The sequence below is a fragment of the Anomaloglossus baeobatrachus genome, chromosome 9 (assembly GCF_048569485.1).
Source record: "Anomaloglossus baeobatrachus isolate aAnoBae1 chromosome 9, aAnoBae1.hap1, whole genome shotgun sequence".
In the NCBI taxonomy this organism is placed as follows: Eukaryota; Metazoa; Chordata; class Amphibia; order Anura; family Aromobatidae; genus Anomaloglossus; species Anomaloglossus baeobatrachus.
Window position 1 is genome coordinate 221930323 of NC_134361.1, and position 18731 is coordinate 221949053.

The 18731-nt window shown below is 53.4% G+C and overlaps 1 protein-coding gene across 2 annotated transcripts; it reads left to right on the plus strand.

Moving 5' to 3' along the window:
- Nucleotides 1-2078: 2078 nt before the first annotated feature.
- TAFAZZIN (tafazzin, phospholipid-lysophospholipid transacylase) lies at nt 2079-15151 on the plus strand. Of its 2 annotated transcripts, XM_075322989.1 has the most exons (11): nt 2079-2222; nt 2970-3103; nt 3371-3499; nt 4670-4715; nt 4793-4878; nt 7824-7904; nt 8010-8051; nt 8137-8199; nt 9863-9915; nt 10118-10195; nt 14333-15151. In XM_075322989.1, exons 1-11 carry the CDS (start codon nt 2200-2202, stop codon nt 14432-14434), a joined length of 837 nt encoding a protein of 278 aa, XP_075179104.1. In that variant the 5' UTR covers nt 2079-2199; the 3' UTR covers nt 14435-15151. The 2 variants fall into 2 exon arrangements, with proteins under 2 accessions (XP_075179104.1, XP_075179103.1); XM_075322988.1 differs by lacking the exon at nt 2079-2222 and having other exon boundaries at nt 2235-3103.
- The last annotated feature ends 3580 nt before the right edge of the window (nt 15152-18731 follow it).

Sequence of the window (18731 nt, forward strand, 5' to 3'; positions counted from 1 at the left end):
GCAGATTAACAGCAAATCATACATTACACACTGATGTACGGGGGCTGTGCTGTCAGCACCACCCAATAACTGCATCTGGAGGGACCCCCTGTCCTATTCCTGTGTTACATAGACGGACACTGTTCTCACCACACATTGCCCCATAGGATTACTGATAATGATACATTGCAACAACCCCTCAGCCCTGCATACAGGACACATTATAACTAGGGGGTGTTACCACTCACTGACAGCAAGCAGAGGTATTGCAGGAAGGCTGATGGAGGTGGAGTGCATGGAGGAGGAGTGCATGAAAGTGGAGGGTGCATGATGGAGGAGTGTGCCTAGAGGTGGAGGACGAGGAGGAGGGTGCATGGCGCTGGAATGCATATGGAAGTGGAGGGTGCATGGAGGAGTGCGCATGCACATGAAGGTGGTGGAGGATGGGAAGTGTATGGAGGTGGATGGTGCATGTAGGAGATGGACTGCGCATGGAGGAAGAGATGGCGGGAAGTGCGCGTGGAGGGTGCATGGAGGGGAGTGTGAGTGGAGGTGGAGGGTGTATGGAGGGGAGTGCGTGTGGAGGGCGCGTGGAGGGGAGTGCGCGTGGAGGGTGTATGGAGGGGAGTGCGCGTGGAGGGTGTATGGAGGGGAGTGCGCGTGGAGGGTGTATGGAGGGGAGTGCGCGTGGAGGGTGTATGGAGGGGAGTGCGCGTGGAGGGTGTATGGAGGGGAGTGCGCGTGGAGGGTGTATGGAGGGGAGTGCGCGTGGAGGTGGAATGGAGGGGAGTGCGTGTGGAGGATGCATGGAGGGGAGTAGAGGTGGAGGGTGCATGGAGGGGAGTGGAAGTGGAGGGTGCATGGAAGTGGAGGGTGCATGGAGGGGAGTGGAAGTGGAGGGTGCATGGAGGGGAGTGCGCGTGGAGATGGAGGGGAGTGCGCGTGGAGATGGAGGGGGAGTGCGCGTGCAGATGGAGGGGAGTGCGCGTGGAGATGGAGGGGAGTGCGCGTGGAGATGGAGGGGAGTGCGCGTGGAGATGGAGGGGAGTGCGCGTGGAGATGGAATGGAGGGGAGTGCGCGTGTAGGTGGAGGGTGCATGGAGGGGAGTGCACATGGAGGGGAGTGGAGGTGGAGGGTGCATGGAGGGGGAAGGGTGCATGGAGGGGAATGGAGATGGAGGGGGAGTGGAGGTGGAGGGTGCATGGAGGGGAGTGCGCGTGGAGGGTGCATGGAGTGGAGGGGTGGGAGTGGAGGGTGCATGGAGGGGAGTGCGCGTGGAGGGTGCATGGAGGGGAGTGCGCATTAAGGGGAGGGGTGGGAGTGGAGGTGGAGGGTGCATGGAGGGGAGTGCGCATTAAGGGGAGGGGTGGGAGTGGAGGTGGAGGGAGGGTGCATGGAGGGGAGTGCGCGTGGAGGGTGCATGGAGGGGAGTGCGCATGAAGGGGAGGGAGGGGAGTGCGCATGAAGGGGAGGGAGGGGAGTGCGCATGAAGGGGAGGGGTGGGAGTGGAAGGTGCATGGAGGGGAGTGCACATGGAGGGTGCATGGAGTGGAGGGTGCATGGAGGGGAGTGCGCGTGGAGGGGAGTGCGCGGTGGAGGGGAGTGCGCGTGGAGGGGAGTGCGCGTGGAGGGGAGTGCGCGTGGAGGGGAGGGGGAGGGGTGGGGGGTGGAAGGCGCATGAAGGGGAGGGGGAGGGGGTGGAAGGCGCATGAAGGGGAGGGGGAGGGGGTGGAAGGCGCATGAAGGGGAGGGGGAGGGGGGTGGAAGGCGCATGAAGGGGAGGGGAGGGGGAGGAGGGTGGAAGGCGCATGAAGGGGAGGGGGGAGGGGGTGGAAGGCGCATGAAGGGGAGTGTGCATGGAGGTGGAGTGTGCATGGAGGGAGGTGGAGGGTGCATGGAGGGAGGTGGAGGGTCCATGGAGGGGAGTGGAGGGTCCATGGAGGGGAGTGTGCGTCGAGGTTCAGGGTGCATGGAACAGGTGGTGGAATACATGGAGGAGGAGGGTGCATTGAGGTGGAAGAGGACATGGAGGAGGAGGGTGCATGGAGGTGGAAGAGGACATGGAGGAGGAGGGTGCATGGAGGTGGAAGAGGACATGGAGGAGGAGGGTGCATGGAGGTGGAAGAGGACATGGAGGCCGCCATGCTGGAGCTCTGTCTCCCTCTAGTGACCAGTGAAGAGGCTGCAGGGAGACATAGGAAAATGCAGGACTCGTGTGAATGAAGCCCCCCCGTCCGCTCAGGTGAGTGGGGTCCCTGCCAAGATGGCGGCCCCCAGGACGTGCACACCCCGGCCCCCGCACAGCTCAGCCCCGGCCTGCAGTCAGTCACCACACGGGGCGCAGCCCTGGGGAAAAGCCGGAGGTCAGATCCGAAGAGTGGCCTCGGAGCTTAGCAATCGCGCCGGACTAGGCCGAAGCCTCGGTCTTTCCTGAGACGCCTCCCCGGAAGTGATGAGGGCGGGGGATGTGAAGTGACCGGTGCCCGGTAATGAAGGCCACATCAGGTCGTGTAGTCAGTGCCCGGCCCCGGTTACCGGCCATCATGTAGTGCGCTGCCCCCCCTGCACAGGTGCGTTATATTCATTAGGGGGGGGGGTGTCACATTTTGGGAATATTTTTTCTCACATAACTTCATATATTTGGGGCCTAAAAATCATTTTTGCAATTGGGCTTCATTAATAATGTTGCACCATTTGCCTCAGAATGAGCCAACGTGAACCCATCAGTGAGCTCGCTGAGGCCGGAGCCTGGGACTCCTTTATCCGTCTTTTTCTGATCTGATTCATGACCACAGACATCACAGTTGAATGTGGGGGGAAATGATGAGCCTCAAAATCAATGTATCATTATGGGGTACCTGCGAGGCTTGCATAGACTTTTATTGCTGTGTGTGTGGGCATGCGGGGGAGGGGGGACAGCAGCCCCCCAAAAATGGCAATTATCCAATGTTCCGGACTATCAGACCCTGATTGTGACGTCTTCTCTCAGATCTCTCCTGACGTGCGGTGGAAGGATGCCGCTGGTGGTGAGCTGGCCGTTCCCGGTGAAGTCCTGCTTGTACCGGCACGTGGCCAGCACGGTGATCACGGGGCTGGTGGGCACCTACAGCTGGGTGTGGACCAGTAAGTATTTGGCATATATATATGGATTGGATAATTATCTAGCCATGCTGAGACTTGTAGTGCTGAGGCATTGGGGGTATTGATGCTGATCACTGGCGGATCCCCGGGCTGCAATGAGCATCCAGCGGTCTGGCACGTACTGGATTAATGGTTGATTGGCGCAGTCCGCGCCGAACGGTTTAGCTTCCAATAATGGAATTTCTGATAATCCGACGCCTCGATGTGACTAATCAGTGTAATGACGGCAGCCGTCACTTGTTCTCACAGAGTATATGAACAGTCTGCGGGTGCACAACAAGGAGGCGCTGTATGAGCTGATCGAGAAGCGGCGGCCGGACACTCCGCTGATCACCATCTCCAACCACCAGTCCTGTATGGACGACCCTCACCTGTGGGGTAAGTCTACCCCGGAATAGGGGTCATCCTGCACAGTGGACCCTCACCTGTGGGGTAAGTCTACCCCGGAATAGGGGTCATCCTGCACAGTGGACCCTCACCTGTGGGGTAAGCCTCCCCCCGCCATAGGGGTCATCCTGCACAGTGGTCCCTCACCTGTGGGGTAAGCCTCCCCTGATATAGGGGTCATCCTGCACAGTGGTCCCTCACCTGTGGGGTAAGCCTCCCCCGGAATAGGGGTCATCCTGCACAGGCCCTCACCTGTGGGGTAAGCCTCCCCCGGAATAGAGGTCATCCTGCACAGGCCCTCACCTGTGGGGTAAGCCTCCCCCGGAATAGAGGTCATCCTCCACAGTGGTCCCTCACCTGTGGGGTAAGCCTCCCCTGATATAGGGGTCATCCTGCACAGTGGTCCCTCACCTGTGGTGTAAGCCTCCCCCAGAATAGGGGTCATCCTGCACAGTGGTCCCTCACCTGTGGTGTAAGCCTCCCCAGAATAGGGGTCATCCTGCACAGTGGTTCCTCACCTGTGGTGTAAGCCTCCCCCGACATAGAGGTCATCCTGCACAGTGGTTCCTCACCTGTGGTGTAAGCCTCCCCTGATATAGGGGTCATCCTGCACAGTGGTCCCTCACCTTTGGAGTAAGTGTCCCCCGGCATAGGGCTCATCCTGCACAGTGGTCCCTCACCTGTGGGGTAAGCCTCCCCCAGAATAGGGGTCATCCTGCACAGGCCCTCACCTGTGGTGTAAGCCTCCCCAGAATAGGGGTCATCCTGCACAGTGGTCCATCACCTGTGGTGTAAGCCTCCCCTGATATAGGGGTCATCCTGCACAGTGGACCCTCACCTTTGGAGTAAGTGTCCCCCGGCATAGGGCTCATCCTGCACAGTGGTCCCTCACCTGTGGGGTAAGCCTCCCCCGGAATAGGGGTCATCCTGCACAGTGGTCCCTCACCTGTGGTGTAAGCCTCCCCCGGTATAGGGCTCATCCTGCACAGTGGGTAGGGGAACCCATTATCTTACACAGTGGTACCGTACTGAACCTGTGCCCCCCGAGCTCCTGCAATACTACGACTCCTATCCTGCACTGATAACCACACGCAGCACCTGATGGGAGTTGTAGTTTTTTCATATCTGGGGCGACCATCGCAATATTCTCTTATGTTCCAGGTATTTTAAAGTTCCGGCACCTGTGGAACCTGAGCACGATGCGGTGGTGAGTGTCCTCCTGTGTGACCCGAGGCGTCCGTGTAGATCACCTCTGCGTCCTGACATGTCTTTGTCTTCTCCTAGGACCCCCACCGCTGCCGATATCTGCTTCACAAAAGAGGTCCACTCCTGGTTCTTCAGTATGGGCAAGTGTGTGCCGGTGTGCCGAGGTCAGTGCAGGTGGTAACATATATATAATATATACTGTTGTGAATGTCAGTTAAGCTTTGGCTGCTGTGAGGCTCCCTCTGGTGGCCAGGAATGGTTTGGACAGAGACTAGGTGTGTTGAGCAATGGGCGTTTCCATTGCTAACTCTCTGCCTATTTAAACCATGGTCTGATAGCAGGCTATGCTGGATGTCAGTTGTTCCTTGTTCACCAGCCTGCTTCATTCTGCTCCACACCACATCTACCCCAGATAAGTGCTTGGCTCTTTATTTGTTGTTTGGTTCTTTTACTCTTATCTGAGTTTGTCATTTACTGTGGTTATTGTCAGTTTATTTGCATGCAGGGATCTTCCCTCTCAGTTGCTTAGCTGGGACTCTCCCTGCAGCTATGTTTGGAGTATTGCTCCTATAAGTCCATGTGTTTGTTGCTTCTTGAATTTGTTATGATTCTTGTTTTCTGTTCATTGGTATGACAAGAGCGCCTGGTATAGGACGGAGTGTAGATCGTGCGATCTGAGGGCTTTTTGTACTATCAGGTTTTTGGATTTTTGCAGGGTTTTTCTCTGGCCACCATCAGCCCCTTTCCTATCCTGTCCTATTTAGTCAGTAGGGCCTCACCTTTTGCTAATCCTGTCATCTATCTGTGTATTGTGTTTTCCTATGTCACCGCAGTCTTTGAATGTGGGGGGGCTTGCTATACCTTTATCTATGTTCTGAGGCAGAGAGTTATTCATCTCCTTCCTTTAGGATAGTTAGTTCTCCGGCTGGGTTCGCGGTGCACAGGATGTTAGTTCACCCCTCGGCTACTTCTAGTTGTGATGGTTAGTAAGGGGATGGCGGCCAGATTAGTTGCCAATGCTCTTGTCACCTTTTACCAATGATTTATGGTGGTCTTCCATGGTTCCGGATCATAACAATATACATAGTATATAGGCTGGCAGGTAACATTCTCCTGGAATCACCAAACCCAGACCCCTCCATCAGACGCAGATAGAGCAGTGTGATCCGTCACTGCACAGAACACGGCTCCTCCAGAGGCCAGTGCTGGCGGCTTTACACCGCTCCATCCGATGCTCAGTATTGTGTTTGGTGATGTACGGCTCAGCATTGTGCTTGGTGATGTACGGCTCAGCATTGTGCTTGGTGATGTACGGCTCGGCATTGTGCTTGGTGATGTACAGCTCAGCATTGTGCTTGGTGATGTACGGCTCGGCATTGTGCTTGGTGATGTACGGCTCGGCATTGTGCTTGGTGATGTACGGCTCGGCATTGTGCTTGGTGATGTATGTCTCGGCATTGTGCTTGGTGATGTATGGCTCGGCATTGTGCTTGGTGATGTACGGCTCGGCATTGTGCTTGGTGATGTACGGCTCGGCATTGTGCTTGGTGATGTATGGCTCGGCATTGTGCTTGGTGATGTACGGCTCAGCATTGTGCTTGGTGATGTACAGCTCGGCATTGTGCTTGGTGATGTATGGCTCGGCATTGTGCTTGTTGATGTACGGCTCGGCATTGTGCTTGGTGACGTACGGCTCGGCATTGTGCTTGGTGACGTACGGCTCGGCATTGTGCTTGGTGGTGTACGGCTCGGCATTGAGCTTGGTGGTGTACGGCTCGGCATTGTGCTTGGTGGTGTACAGCTCAGCATTATGCTTGGTGATGTACGGCTCAGCATTGTGCTTGGTGATGTATGGCTCGGCATTGTGCTTGGTGATGTATGGCTCGGCATTGTGCTTGGTGATGTATGGCTCGGCATTGTGCTTGTTGATGTACGGCTCGGCATTGTGCTTGGTGACGTACGGCTCGGCATTGTGCTTGGTGACGTACGGCTCGGCATTGTGCTTGGTGGTGTACGGCTCGGCATTGTGCTTGGGGATGTACGGCTCGGCATTGTGCTTGGTGGAGACGGCTCGGCATTGTGCTTGGTGATGTACGGTTCGGCATTGTGCTTGGTGGTGTATGGCTCGGCATTGTGCTTGGTGGTGTATGGCTCGGCATTGTGCTTGGTGGTGTATGGCTCGGCATTGTGCTTGGTGGTGTATGGCTCGGCATTGTGCTTGGTGATGTATGGCTCGGCATTGTGCTTGGTGATGTATGGCTCGGCATTGTGCTTGGTGGTGTATGGCTCGGCATTGTGCTTGGTGATGTATGGCTCGGCATTGTGCTTGGTGGTGTATGGTTCAGCATTGTGCTTGGTGGTGTATGGCTCGGCATTGTGCTTGGTGGTGTATGGCTCGGCATTGTGCTTGGTGATGTATGGCTCGGCATTGTGCTTGGTGATGTACGGCTCGGCATTGTGCTTGGTGATGTATGGCTCGGCATTGTGCTTGGTGATGTATGGCTCAGCATTGTGCTTGGTGATGTACGGCTCGGCATTGTGCTTGGTGATGTACGGCTCGGCATTGTGCTTGGTGGTGTACGGCTCGGCATTGTGCTTGGTGATGTATGGCTCGGCATTGTGCTTGGTGGTGTGTGGCTCGGCATTGTGCTTGGTGGTGTATGGCTCGGCATTGTGCTTGGTGGTGTATGGCTCGGCATTGTGCTTGGTGGTGTATGGCTCGGCATTGTGTTTGGTGATGTATGGCTCGGCATTGTGCTTGGTGATGTACGGCTCGGCATTGTGCTTGGTGGTGTACGGCTCGGCATTGTGCTTGGTGATCTGCGGCTCGGCATTGTGCTTGGTGATGTACGGCTCGGCATTGTGCTTGGTGATGTATGGCTCGGCATTGTGCTTGGTGATGTACGGCTCGGCATTGTGCTTGGTGATCTGCGGCTCGGCATTGTGCTTGGTGGTGTATGGCTCGGCATTGTGCTTGGTGGTGTATGGCTCGGCATTGTGCTTGGTGGTGTACACATATTGTGGCATTATTGTAAGTCTGCAAGGTTTGGCTTTTTAGCTGTTGTGACACTACAAGTCCCAGCATCCTCGCTTGTATGTCATTGTGCAGGAGATGGCGTCTATCAGAAAGGAATGGACTTCATCGTGGAGCGGCTGAACCATGGGGAATGGGTGCACGTGTTTCCTGAAGGTAATGGCCCCCGATCCTGCAGACACGGGGCTGCGTGCGTCGCTGATCCTGGAGGACGGGGGTCGGCGGCTGCTGCGATTTCATTAAGATTTGGTTTCCCCTTAGGAAAAGTTAATATGACCCAAGATTTTATGAGGCTGAAGTGGGGTGAGTGCCGGGGGGCGACATCGTCCGAAATGGAGCTGGGTTTGGCAGGTATCGTCCATGTGGTTATCGCTGCTCCTCTTTTTAGGTATCGGCCGGTTAATCTCCGAGTGCACCCTGAACCCGATCATCCTCCCCCTCTGGCACGTCGGTGAGTGCTTCCCCTGACGCTTTACTTTCTGGTATTGAGGGGTCAAAGTCTGCAGTTACTCTATGTGCAGAGCGCACGTTGTCACAATTTGCCGCATATACGCGATTTGCACACTTGCGGTCACATGCCAACTAGACGTGCATTAGGAGAAGTCTAGTTGGCAGGTGACCGGTAGTATGGCAATTGCATACGTGTTGTCACATGACCACCCGCTTGCAGTGGGAAATGGAAGAGCACACGCGACACAAGACTGGAAAACCCCTTTAAGTTCTTTAAAGACTAACCTACACAATGATCACCTATGTAGGTGACAGGCGACAACGAGCGGATCAGTGGGGGTCTCACTGCTGAGACCCCTCCGCTCCTGAGAATTGGGTTATACAATGGCTCGTCTGAATAAATCGCTGGCCGCCATCGCTCCATTCATTCTCTAGGGGATTACGAACACTAGCCGAGCGCTGTGCTGGGTCCTATCCCTGCTAATCCTATAGAGAATGTATAGAGCAGCCGCGTGCAGCTCATTGCCAGCCCTGCTCTTGATATCGCTTATCCCCTTGGTATGGTAATACCTCTTAAATGTTTAGCATGACCCTTTGAAAGGGAATCTGTCACCCAATTCATCCCCCTCAGTGTGTTTGTGATCATGGGCGGCACGGAGGCTCAGTGGTTAGCACTGCAGACTTGCTGTGGCTCAGTGGTTAGCACTGCAGTCTTGCGGTGGCTCAGTGGATAGCACTGCAGTCTTGCGGTGGCTCAGTGGATAGCACTGCAGACTTGCGGTGGCTCAGTGGATAGCACTGCAGACTTGCGGTGGCTCAGTGGATAGCACTGCAGACTTGCGGTGGCTCAGTGGATAGCACTGCAGACTTGCGGTGGCTCAGTGGATAGCACTGCAGACTTGCGGTGGCTCAGTGGATAGCACTGCGGACTTGCGGTGGCTCAGTGGATAGCACTGCGGACTTGCGGTGGCTCAGTGGATAGCACTGCGGACTTGCGGTGGCTCAGTGGATAGCACTGCGGACTTGCGGTGGCTCAGTGGATAGCACTGCGGACTTGCGGTGGCTCAGTGGATAGCACTGCGGACTTGCGGTGGCTCAGTGGATAGCACTGCGGACTTGCCGTGGCTCAGTGGATAGCACTGCGGACTTGCCGTGGCTCAGTGGATAGCACTGCGGACTTGCCGTGGCTCAGTGGATAGCACTGCGGACTTGCCGTGGCTCAGTGGATAGCACTGCGGACTTGCCGTGGCTCAGTGGATAGCACTGCGGACTTGCCGTGGCTCAGTGGATAGCACTGCGGACTTGCCGTGGCTCAGTGGATAGCACTGCGGACTTGCCGTGGCTCAGTGGTTAGCACTGCGGACTTGCAGCGCTGGGGTCCTGGGTTCAAATCCCACCAAGGACACCATCTGCAAGGAGTTTGTATGTTCTCCCCGTGTTTGCGTGGGTTTCCTCCGGGTTCTCTGGTTTCCTCCCACACTCTCAAAACATACAGATAGGGACTCTCGATTGTGAGCCCCAATGGGGACAGCGTTCCTGATGTATGTGAAGCGCTGCGGAATATGTTAGCGCTATATAAAAATAAAGATGTGAAAGATTTGATTGTGATGTTGTTCCCTGAGCGGTAATATCATGGATTGTAACGTCGTCCTCTTGTATCCCAGGAATGAACGATGTTCTCCCGAATGATCCCCCCTACGTGCCGCGATGGGGACAGGTAGGTGTCTATAGATTTGGGATCGCTTGGTGTATATGGATCCATAGCCGGACTGTTGCATGCACACGGCGGACACTGATCGGGGCGCACAGTCTTATCCTGTTGTAGATTTTCTCTCTGACTTCCTAGACCGCGGGCGTCCGATGGTGACCGGAGTTATAGATTTTCCAGTTCAGTCACTGTCCGTTTCTTTTCCCTGCAGAAGGTCACTGTGCTGGTCGGGAGCCCATTCAGCGTCATGTCCGTGGTGGAGAAGTTAAGAGCGGAGTGCAGGACGCCTGTAAGATTCTTACCCTTTACACCTACAGAGGTCATCCTGGTGGCCGGAGAGTCGGGGACATCCTGCGGTCTCAGCAGCTGAGCCCGCACTGCACAGATTATTTCCATTCATAGTGTGAGGCTGATAACATGGGGTAACTGGACCCCCATAAATCTAATGAACACTTGGGGTTTCCCCATCTCATAAAGGGATGATTAGGATGTGCACCATCATTTTACACATTGACATTCAGGTGGGATGGTGCCAACATAGCCGGGGGGACCCCCGGGAGACACCAGTCATGTGCCCTGCTAATTGGAATAAGTCGATTGAATTGGGGGTCACAGCCTTAACCTTTTCACAACCAAATAACATAAGTATACAGTGTGTCCACCCATCTCCTGTATACACCGCACCTATATACAGTGTGTCCACCCATATCCTGTATACACCGCACCTATATACAGTGTGTCCACCCATCTCCTGTATACACCGCACCTATATACAGTGTGTCCACCCATATCCTGTATACACCGCACCTATATACAGTGTGTCCACCCATCTCCTGTATACACTGCACCTATATACAGTGTGTCCACCCATCTCCTGTATACACCGCACCTATATACAGTGTGTCCACCCATCTCCTGTATACACCGCACCTATATACAGTGTGTCCACCCATATCCTGTATACACCGCACCTATATACAGTGTGTCCACCCATCTCCTGTATACACTGCACCTATATACAGTGTGTCCACCCATCTCCTGTATACACCGCACCTATATACAGTGTGTCCACCCATATCCTGTATACACCGCACCTATATACAGTGTGTCCACCCATCTCCTGTATACACCGCACCTATATACAGTGTGTCCACCCATCTCTTGTATACACTGCACCTATATACAGTGTGTCCACCCATCTCCTGTATACACCGCACCTATATACAGTGTGTCCACCCATCTCCTGTATACACCGCACCTATATACAGTGTGTCCACCCATCTCCTGTATACACCGCACCTATATACAGTGTGTCCACCCATCTCCTGTATACACCGCACCTATATACAGTGTGTCCACCCATATCCTGTATACACTGCACCTATATACAGTGTGTCCACCCATATCCTGTATACACAGCACCTATATACAGTGTGTCCACCCATATCCTGTATACACAGCACCTATATACAGTGTGTCCACCCATATCCTGTATACACCGCACCTATATACAGTGTGCCCCCCATATCCTGTATACACCGCACCTATATACAGTGTGTCCCCCCATATCCTGTATACACCGCACCTATATACAGTGTGTCCACCCATATCCTGTATACACCGCACCTATATACAGTGTGTCCCCCCATATCCTGTATACACCGCACCTATATACAGTGTGTCCACCCATCTCCTGTATACACCGCACCTATATACAGTGTGTCCACCCATATCCTGTATACACCGCACCTATATACAGTGTGTCCACCCATCTCCTGTATACACCGCACCTATATACAGTGTGTCCACCCATCTCCTGTATACACCGCACCTATATACAGTGTGTCCACCCATCTCCTGTATACACCGCACCTATATACAGTGTGTCCACCCATATCCTGTATACACCGCACCTATATACAGTGTGTCCACCCATCTCCTGTATACACCGCACCTATATACAGTGTGTCCACCCATATCCTGTATACACCGCACCTATATACAGTGTGTCCACCCATATCCTGTATACACCGCACCTATATACAGTGTGTCCACCCATCTCCTGTATACACCGCACCTATATACAGTGTGTCCACCCATCTCCTGTATACACCGCACCTATATACAGTGTGTCCACCCATCTCCTGTATACACCGCACCTATATACAGTGTGTCCACCCATCTCCTGTATACACCTCACCTATATACAGTGTGTCCACCCATATCCTGTCCACCGCCATTAACTTGAGAACGGCGGCAGCTATAGGCATAGAAGCGGTGTCTAGGTATGGTAAAGTAGCCATGCGCTACTCAATGAAACCACCTATAGCGCCACCTCGTGGAAAACAACGGAGTTAGCATTTTTATCTCGAAAATGGAACGAGAAAGAGAAAAAAAGTGAATTACAAAGTTGTAGGGAATCATCAATTCAATACGAATCCACACCTTGCACAGAAATGCTATGATATGAAACCCATGACCCCCGCAAAACATTGAATGCTTGTCACGCATATGGCGCTCATTAGTGGCCCCGTCAGCTGCAATGCACATCTGGCCTCTGCACAGCATACTGTATCTTGCTGCAATGCACATCTGGCCTCTGCACAGCATACTGTATCTTGCTGCACGCTGTGCAATATGGTGGTGACACGTCTGCACAAGCATCTGTGATACGTGGTGGTAGGTCCTGCAATGTTGGTGGAGGGGTCGCATACACCGGCTGTTTGATGTGACCTCACAGAAAGAAGTCCAATGGGGTCAGGTCAGGTGAGCGGAAGCCACTCCACACAGCCACCATACCCAATGACTTGTAGGAAGGTCTCCATGAGGTATCGCTTCACGTCCGCAGCCTTGTGAGGTTTACACCTTCTAATCATAGCATTTCTGTATGCAAGGTGTGGATTCCTATTGAACTGATGATGCCTACAACTTTGTAATTCACTTTTTTTCTCTATCTCGTTCCGTTTTCGAGATAAAAATGTTAACTCCGTTGTTTTCCACCAGGTGGCGCTATAGGTGGCTTCATTGCGTAGCGCATGGCTACTTTACTATACCTAGACACGACTTCTATGGCTATAGCTGCCGCCGTTCTGAAGTTAATGGCGGTGGACAGGATATGGGTGGACACACTGTATATAGGTGCGGTGTATACAGGAGATGGGTGGACGCGCTGTATATAGGTGCGGTGTATACAGGATATGGGTGGACACACTGTATATAGGTGCGGTGTATACAGGATATGGGTGGACACACTGTATATAGGTGCGGTGTATACAGGAGATGGGTGGACACACTGTATATAGGTGCGGTGTATACAGGAGATGGGTGGACGCGCTGTATATAGGTGCGGTGTATACAGGATATGGGTGGACACACTGTATATAGGTGCGGTGTATACAGGGTATGGGTGGACACACTGTATATAGGTGCGGTGTATACAGGGTATGGGTGGACACACTGTATATAGGTGCGGTGTATACAGGGTATGGGTGGACGCACTGTATATAGGTGCGGTGTATACAGGATATGGGTGGACGCACTGTATATAGGTGCGGTGTATACAGGATATTGGTGGACGCACTGTATACAGGTGCGGTGTATACAGGGTATGGGTGGACACACTGTATATAGGTGCGGTGTATACAGGGTATGGGTGGACACACTGTATATAGGTGCGGTGTATACAGGATATGGGTGAACACTGTATATATAGGTGCGGTGTATACAGGAGATGGGTGGACACACTGTATATATAGGTGCGGTGTATACAGGAGATGGGTGGACACACTGTATATAGGTGCGGTGTATACAGGAGATGGGTGGACACACTGTATATAGGTGCGGTGTATACAGGAGATGGGTGGACACACTGTATATAGGTGCGGTGTATACAGGAGATGGGTGGACACACTGTATATAGGTGCAGTGTATACAGGAGATGGGTGGACACACTGTATATAGGTGAGGTGTATACAGGAGATGGGTGGACACACTGTATATAGGTGAGGTGTATACAGGAGATGGGTGGACACACTGTATATCATTTGGAGTAGTCTAAAACACCTACACACTCCCGGCTCAGCAGGTGCCGGCTGTGTTATACAGCTGGAGTGAGGTCCTATCACCTAAAAGTTGCTGTCAATCAGATGACTGCAGCAATAAATTGTTATGAGTGTTTTGGCGCCTTTTGCCCTCCTCTTCCTCACCAGCGCCATCTTGTGGTGGCCATGGGCTGATCTATTTAATTTCCCCTTCCTGGTTTGTTAGTATTTTTATGCCGGATCTCATAGGAGACTTGTTATTTCAAGTTTCCCAAATAAACAAAATACGCCCTTGATCATGAAGGGGTTAAGGTGACGGCCGCCATGTTTTCCGCTCCTCTCCGATCCGATGTGGCGGCTGCGTTACTGTTCTGTATCCCCCGCAGGTGGAGATGAGGAAGGCCATCACCGATTACATCCAGGAGGAGTTTCGCCAGCTGAAGTCTCAGGCCGAGAATCTGCACCAAAGCTTTATAGAGCAGAGGTGACGAGGAGCCACCATTGCTGGGTCCGGCGGTCCCGGCCACACCAGATGCCTTCCTATGGTTCCTTCCATCCATCTTTCCCCATCAGGTTACTCCGTACATTCATTGACCTCGGCGGTTTCGCCGTCTGCTGCTGTATAACATGAAGGTGACAATACATGAACCCTCCGGGTCCAGAAAAGCCGCACGGAGAGGAAAAAGGACCACCAAGTCCTACATCCATTGACCCGGGCTGGGACCCCGATTATTTTAACCATTTTTTAGCTGGACGAGGTGAAAATATTTATATATAATCATGATATCAGATCTTTTGATTGCGTTTCATGGAGCAGTGCGGTGGTCTGCACCCGTCGCACCGCTCGTCCCATTCTTGCGTCTCATGCAGTGGTGGGGTGGTCTGCACCCGACGCACCGCTCGTCCCATTCTTGCGTCTCATGCATTGGTGGGGTGGTCTGCACCCGACGCACCGCTCGTCCCATTCTTGCGTCTCATGCAGTGGTGGGGTGGTCTGCACCCGATGCACCGCTCGTCCCATTTGTGCGTCTCATGCAGTGGTGGGGTGGTCTGCACCTGTCCCATTCCTGGAGTCTTCCCTTATTTTTCATGCAGAGTTTTATTTATTGTAATGAAATGGACCATACTCGAGCTGCAGGATGCACATCGGCTGCCAGACTGTTTTATATTGTCTTTTGAAATAAAGATGAAAAATTTGTCTTTTTTTTTTGTTTTCCCCATCTGATTTGTGTAAGAAATTATTCCGATGCTTCCTTTTCTGTAAGTGGGAGCTGAGCTGCAGTACCGAGAACGGCCACTATGCGGCGCATGGAGCTGTAGTACCGAGAACGGCCACTATGTGGCGCATGGAGCTGCAGTACCGAGAACGGCCACTATGCGGTGCATGGAACTGTAGTACCGAGAATGGCCACTATGCGGCGCATGGAGCTGCAGTACCCAGAACGGCCACTATGCGGCGCATGGAGCTGTAGTACCGAGAATGGCCACTATACGGCGCATGGAGCTGCAGTACCCAGAACGGCCACTATGCGGCGCATGGAGCTGCAGTACCCAGAACGGCCACTACACGGTGTATGGAGCTGACTGCAGTACCGAGAATGGCCACTACACGGTGTATGGAGCTGACTGCAGTACCGAGAACAACCACTACACGGTGTACAGAGCTGACTGCAGTACTGAGAACAACCACTACACAGTGTACAGAGCTGACTGCAGTACCGAGAACAACCACTACACGGTGTACAGAGCTGACTGCAGTACTGAGAACAACCACTACACAGTGTACAGAGGTGACTGCAGTACTGAGAACGGCCACTACACGGTGTACAGAGGTGACTGCAGTACTGAGAACGGCCACTGCACGGTGTACAGAGCTGACTGCAGTACTGAGAACGACCACTGCACGGTGTACAGAGCTGACTGCAGTACCGAGAACGGCCACTACACGGTGTACAGAGGTGACTGCAGTACTGAGAACAGCCACTACACGGTGTACAGAGCTGACTGCAGTACTGAGAACGGCCACTACACGGTGTACAGAGCTGACTGCAGTACTGAGAACGGCCACTACACGGTGTACAGAGCTGACTGCAGTACTGAGAACGGCCACTACACGGTGTACAGAGCTGACTGCAGTACTGAGAACAACCACTACACGGTGTACAGAGCTGACTGCAGTACTGAGAACGGCCACTACACGGTGTACAGAGGTGACTGCAGTACTGAGAATGACCACTACACGGTGTACAGAGCTGACTGCAGTACTGAGAACGACCACTACACGGTGTATGGAGCTGACTGCAGTACTGAGAACGGCCACTACACGGTGTATGGAGCTGACTGCAGTACCGAGAACAGCCACTACACGATGTACAGAGCTGACTGCAGTACCGAGAACAGCCACTACACGGTGTACAGAGCTGACTGCAGTACTGAGAACGGCCACTACACGGTGTACAGAGCTGACTGCAGTACTGAGAACGGCCACTACACGATGTACAGAGCTGACTGCAGTACTGAGAGCGACCACTACACGGTGTACAGAGCTGACTGCAGTACTGAGAACGACCACTACACGGTGTACAGAGCTGACTGCAGTACTGAGAGCGACCACTACACGGTGTACAGAGCTGACTGCAGTACTGAGAACAACCACTACACAGTGTACAGAGGTGACTGCAGTACTGAGAACGGCCACTACACGATGTACGGAGCTGACTGCAGTACTGAGAACGGCCACTACACGGTGTACAGAGCTGACTGCAGTACTGAGAACGGCCACTACACGGTGTACAGAGCTGACTGCAGTACTGAGAACGGCCACTACACGGTGTACAGAGGTGACTGCAGTACTGAGAACAGCCACTACACGGTGTACAGAGGTGACTGCAGTACTGAGAACGGCCACTACACGGTGTACAGAGGTGACTGCAGTACTGAGAATGGCCACTACACGATGTATGGAGCTGACTGCAGTACTGAGAACAGCCACTACACGATGTACAGAGCTGACTGCAGTACTGAGAACGGCCACTACACGGTGTACAGAGGTGACTGCAGTACTGAGAACAACCACTACACGTTGTACAGAGCTGACTGCAGTACTGAGAACAGCCACTACACGGTGTACAGAGCTGACTGCAGTACTGAGAACGGCCACTACACGGTGTACAGAGGTGACTGCAGTACCGAGAACGGCCACTACACGGTGTACAGAGCTGACTGCAGTACTGAGAGCGACCACTACACGGTGTACAGAGCTGACTGCAGTACTGAGAACGGCCACTACACGGTGTACAGAGCTGACTGCAGTACTGAGAACGGCCACTACACGGTGTACAGAGCTGACTGCAGTACTGAGAACAGCCACTACACGGTGTACAGAGCTGACTGCAGTACTGAGAACGGCCACTACACGGTGTACAGAGCTGACTGCAGTACTGAGAACAGCCACTACACGGTGTACAGAGCTGACTGCAGTACTGAGAACGGCCACTACACGATGTACAGAGCTGACTGCAGTACTGAGAGTGGCCACTACACGGTGTACAGAGCTGACTGCAGTACTGAGAGCGGCCACTACACGGTGTACAGAGCTGACTGCAGTACTGAGAACGACCACTACACGGTGTACAGAGCTGACTGCAGTACTGAGAGCGGCCACTACACGGTGTACAGAGCTGACTGCAGTACTGAGAACGACCACTACACGGTGTACAGAGCTGACTGCAGTACTGAGAGCGACCACTACACGGTGTACAGAGCTGACTGCAGTACTGAGAGCGGCCACTACACGGTGTACAGAGGTGACTGCAGTACTGAGAACAGCCACTACACGGTGTACAGAGCTGACTGCAGTACTGAGAACGGCCACTACACGGTGTATGGAGTTGGCTGCAGTACTGAGAACGGCCACTACACGGTGTACAGAGCTGACTGCAGTACTGAGAACAGCCACTACACGGTGTACAGAGCTGACTGCAGTACTGAGAACAGCCACTACACGGTGTACAGAGCTGACTGCAGTACTGAGAACGGCCACTACACGGTGTACAGAGGTGACTGCAGTACTGAGAACGGCCACTACACGGTGTATGGAGCTGACTGCAGTACTGAGAACGGCCACTACACGGTGTACAGAGGTGACTGCAGTACTGAGAACGGCCACTACACGGTGTACAGAGGTGACTGCAGTACTGAGAACAGCCACTACACGGTGTATGGAGCTGACTGCAGTACTGAGAACATCCACTACACGGTGTACAGAGCTGACTGCAGTACTGAGAACGACCACTACACGGTGTATGGAGCTGACTGCAGTACTGAGAACGGCCACTACACGATGTACAGAGGTGACTGCAGTACTGAGAACGACCACTACACGGTGTATGGAGCTGACTGCAGTACTGAGAACTGCCACTACACGGTGTACAGAGGTGACTGCAGTACTGAGAACGACCACTACATGGTGTATGGAGCTGACTGCAGTACTGAGAGCGACCACTACACGATGTACAGAGGTGACTGCAGTACTGAGAACGACCACTACACGGTGTACAGAGCTGACTGCAGTACTGAGAGCGACCACTACACGGTGTACAGAGCTGACTGCAGTACTGAGAACAACCACTACACAGTGTACAGAGGTGACTGCAGTACTGAGAACGGCCACTACACGGTGTACAGAGGTGACTGCAGTACTGAGAATGGCCACTACACGATGTATGGAGCTGACTGCAGTACTGAGAACAGCCACTACACGATGTACAGAGCTGACTGCAGTAC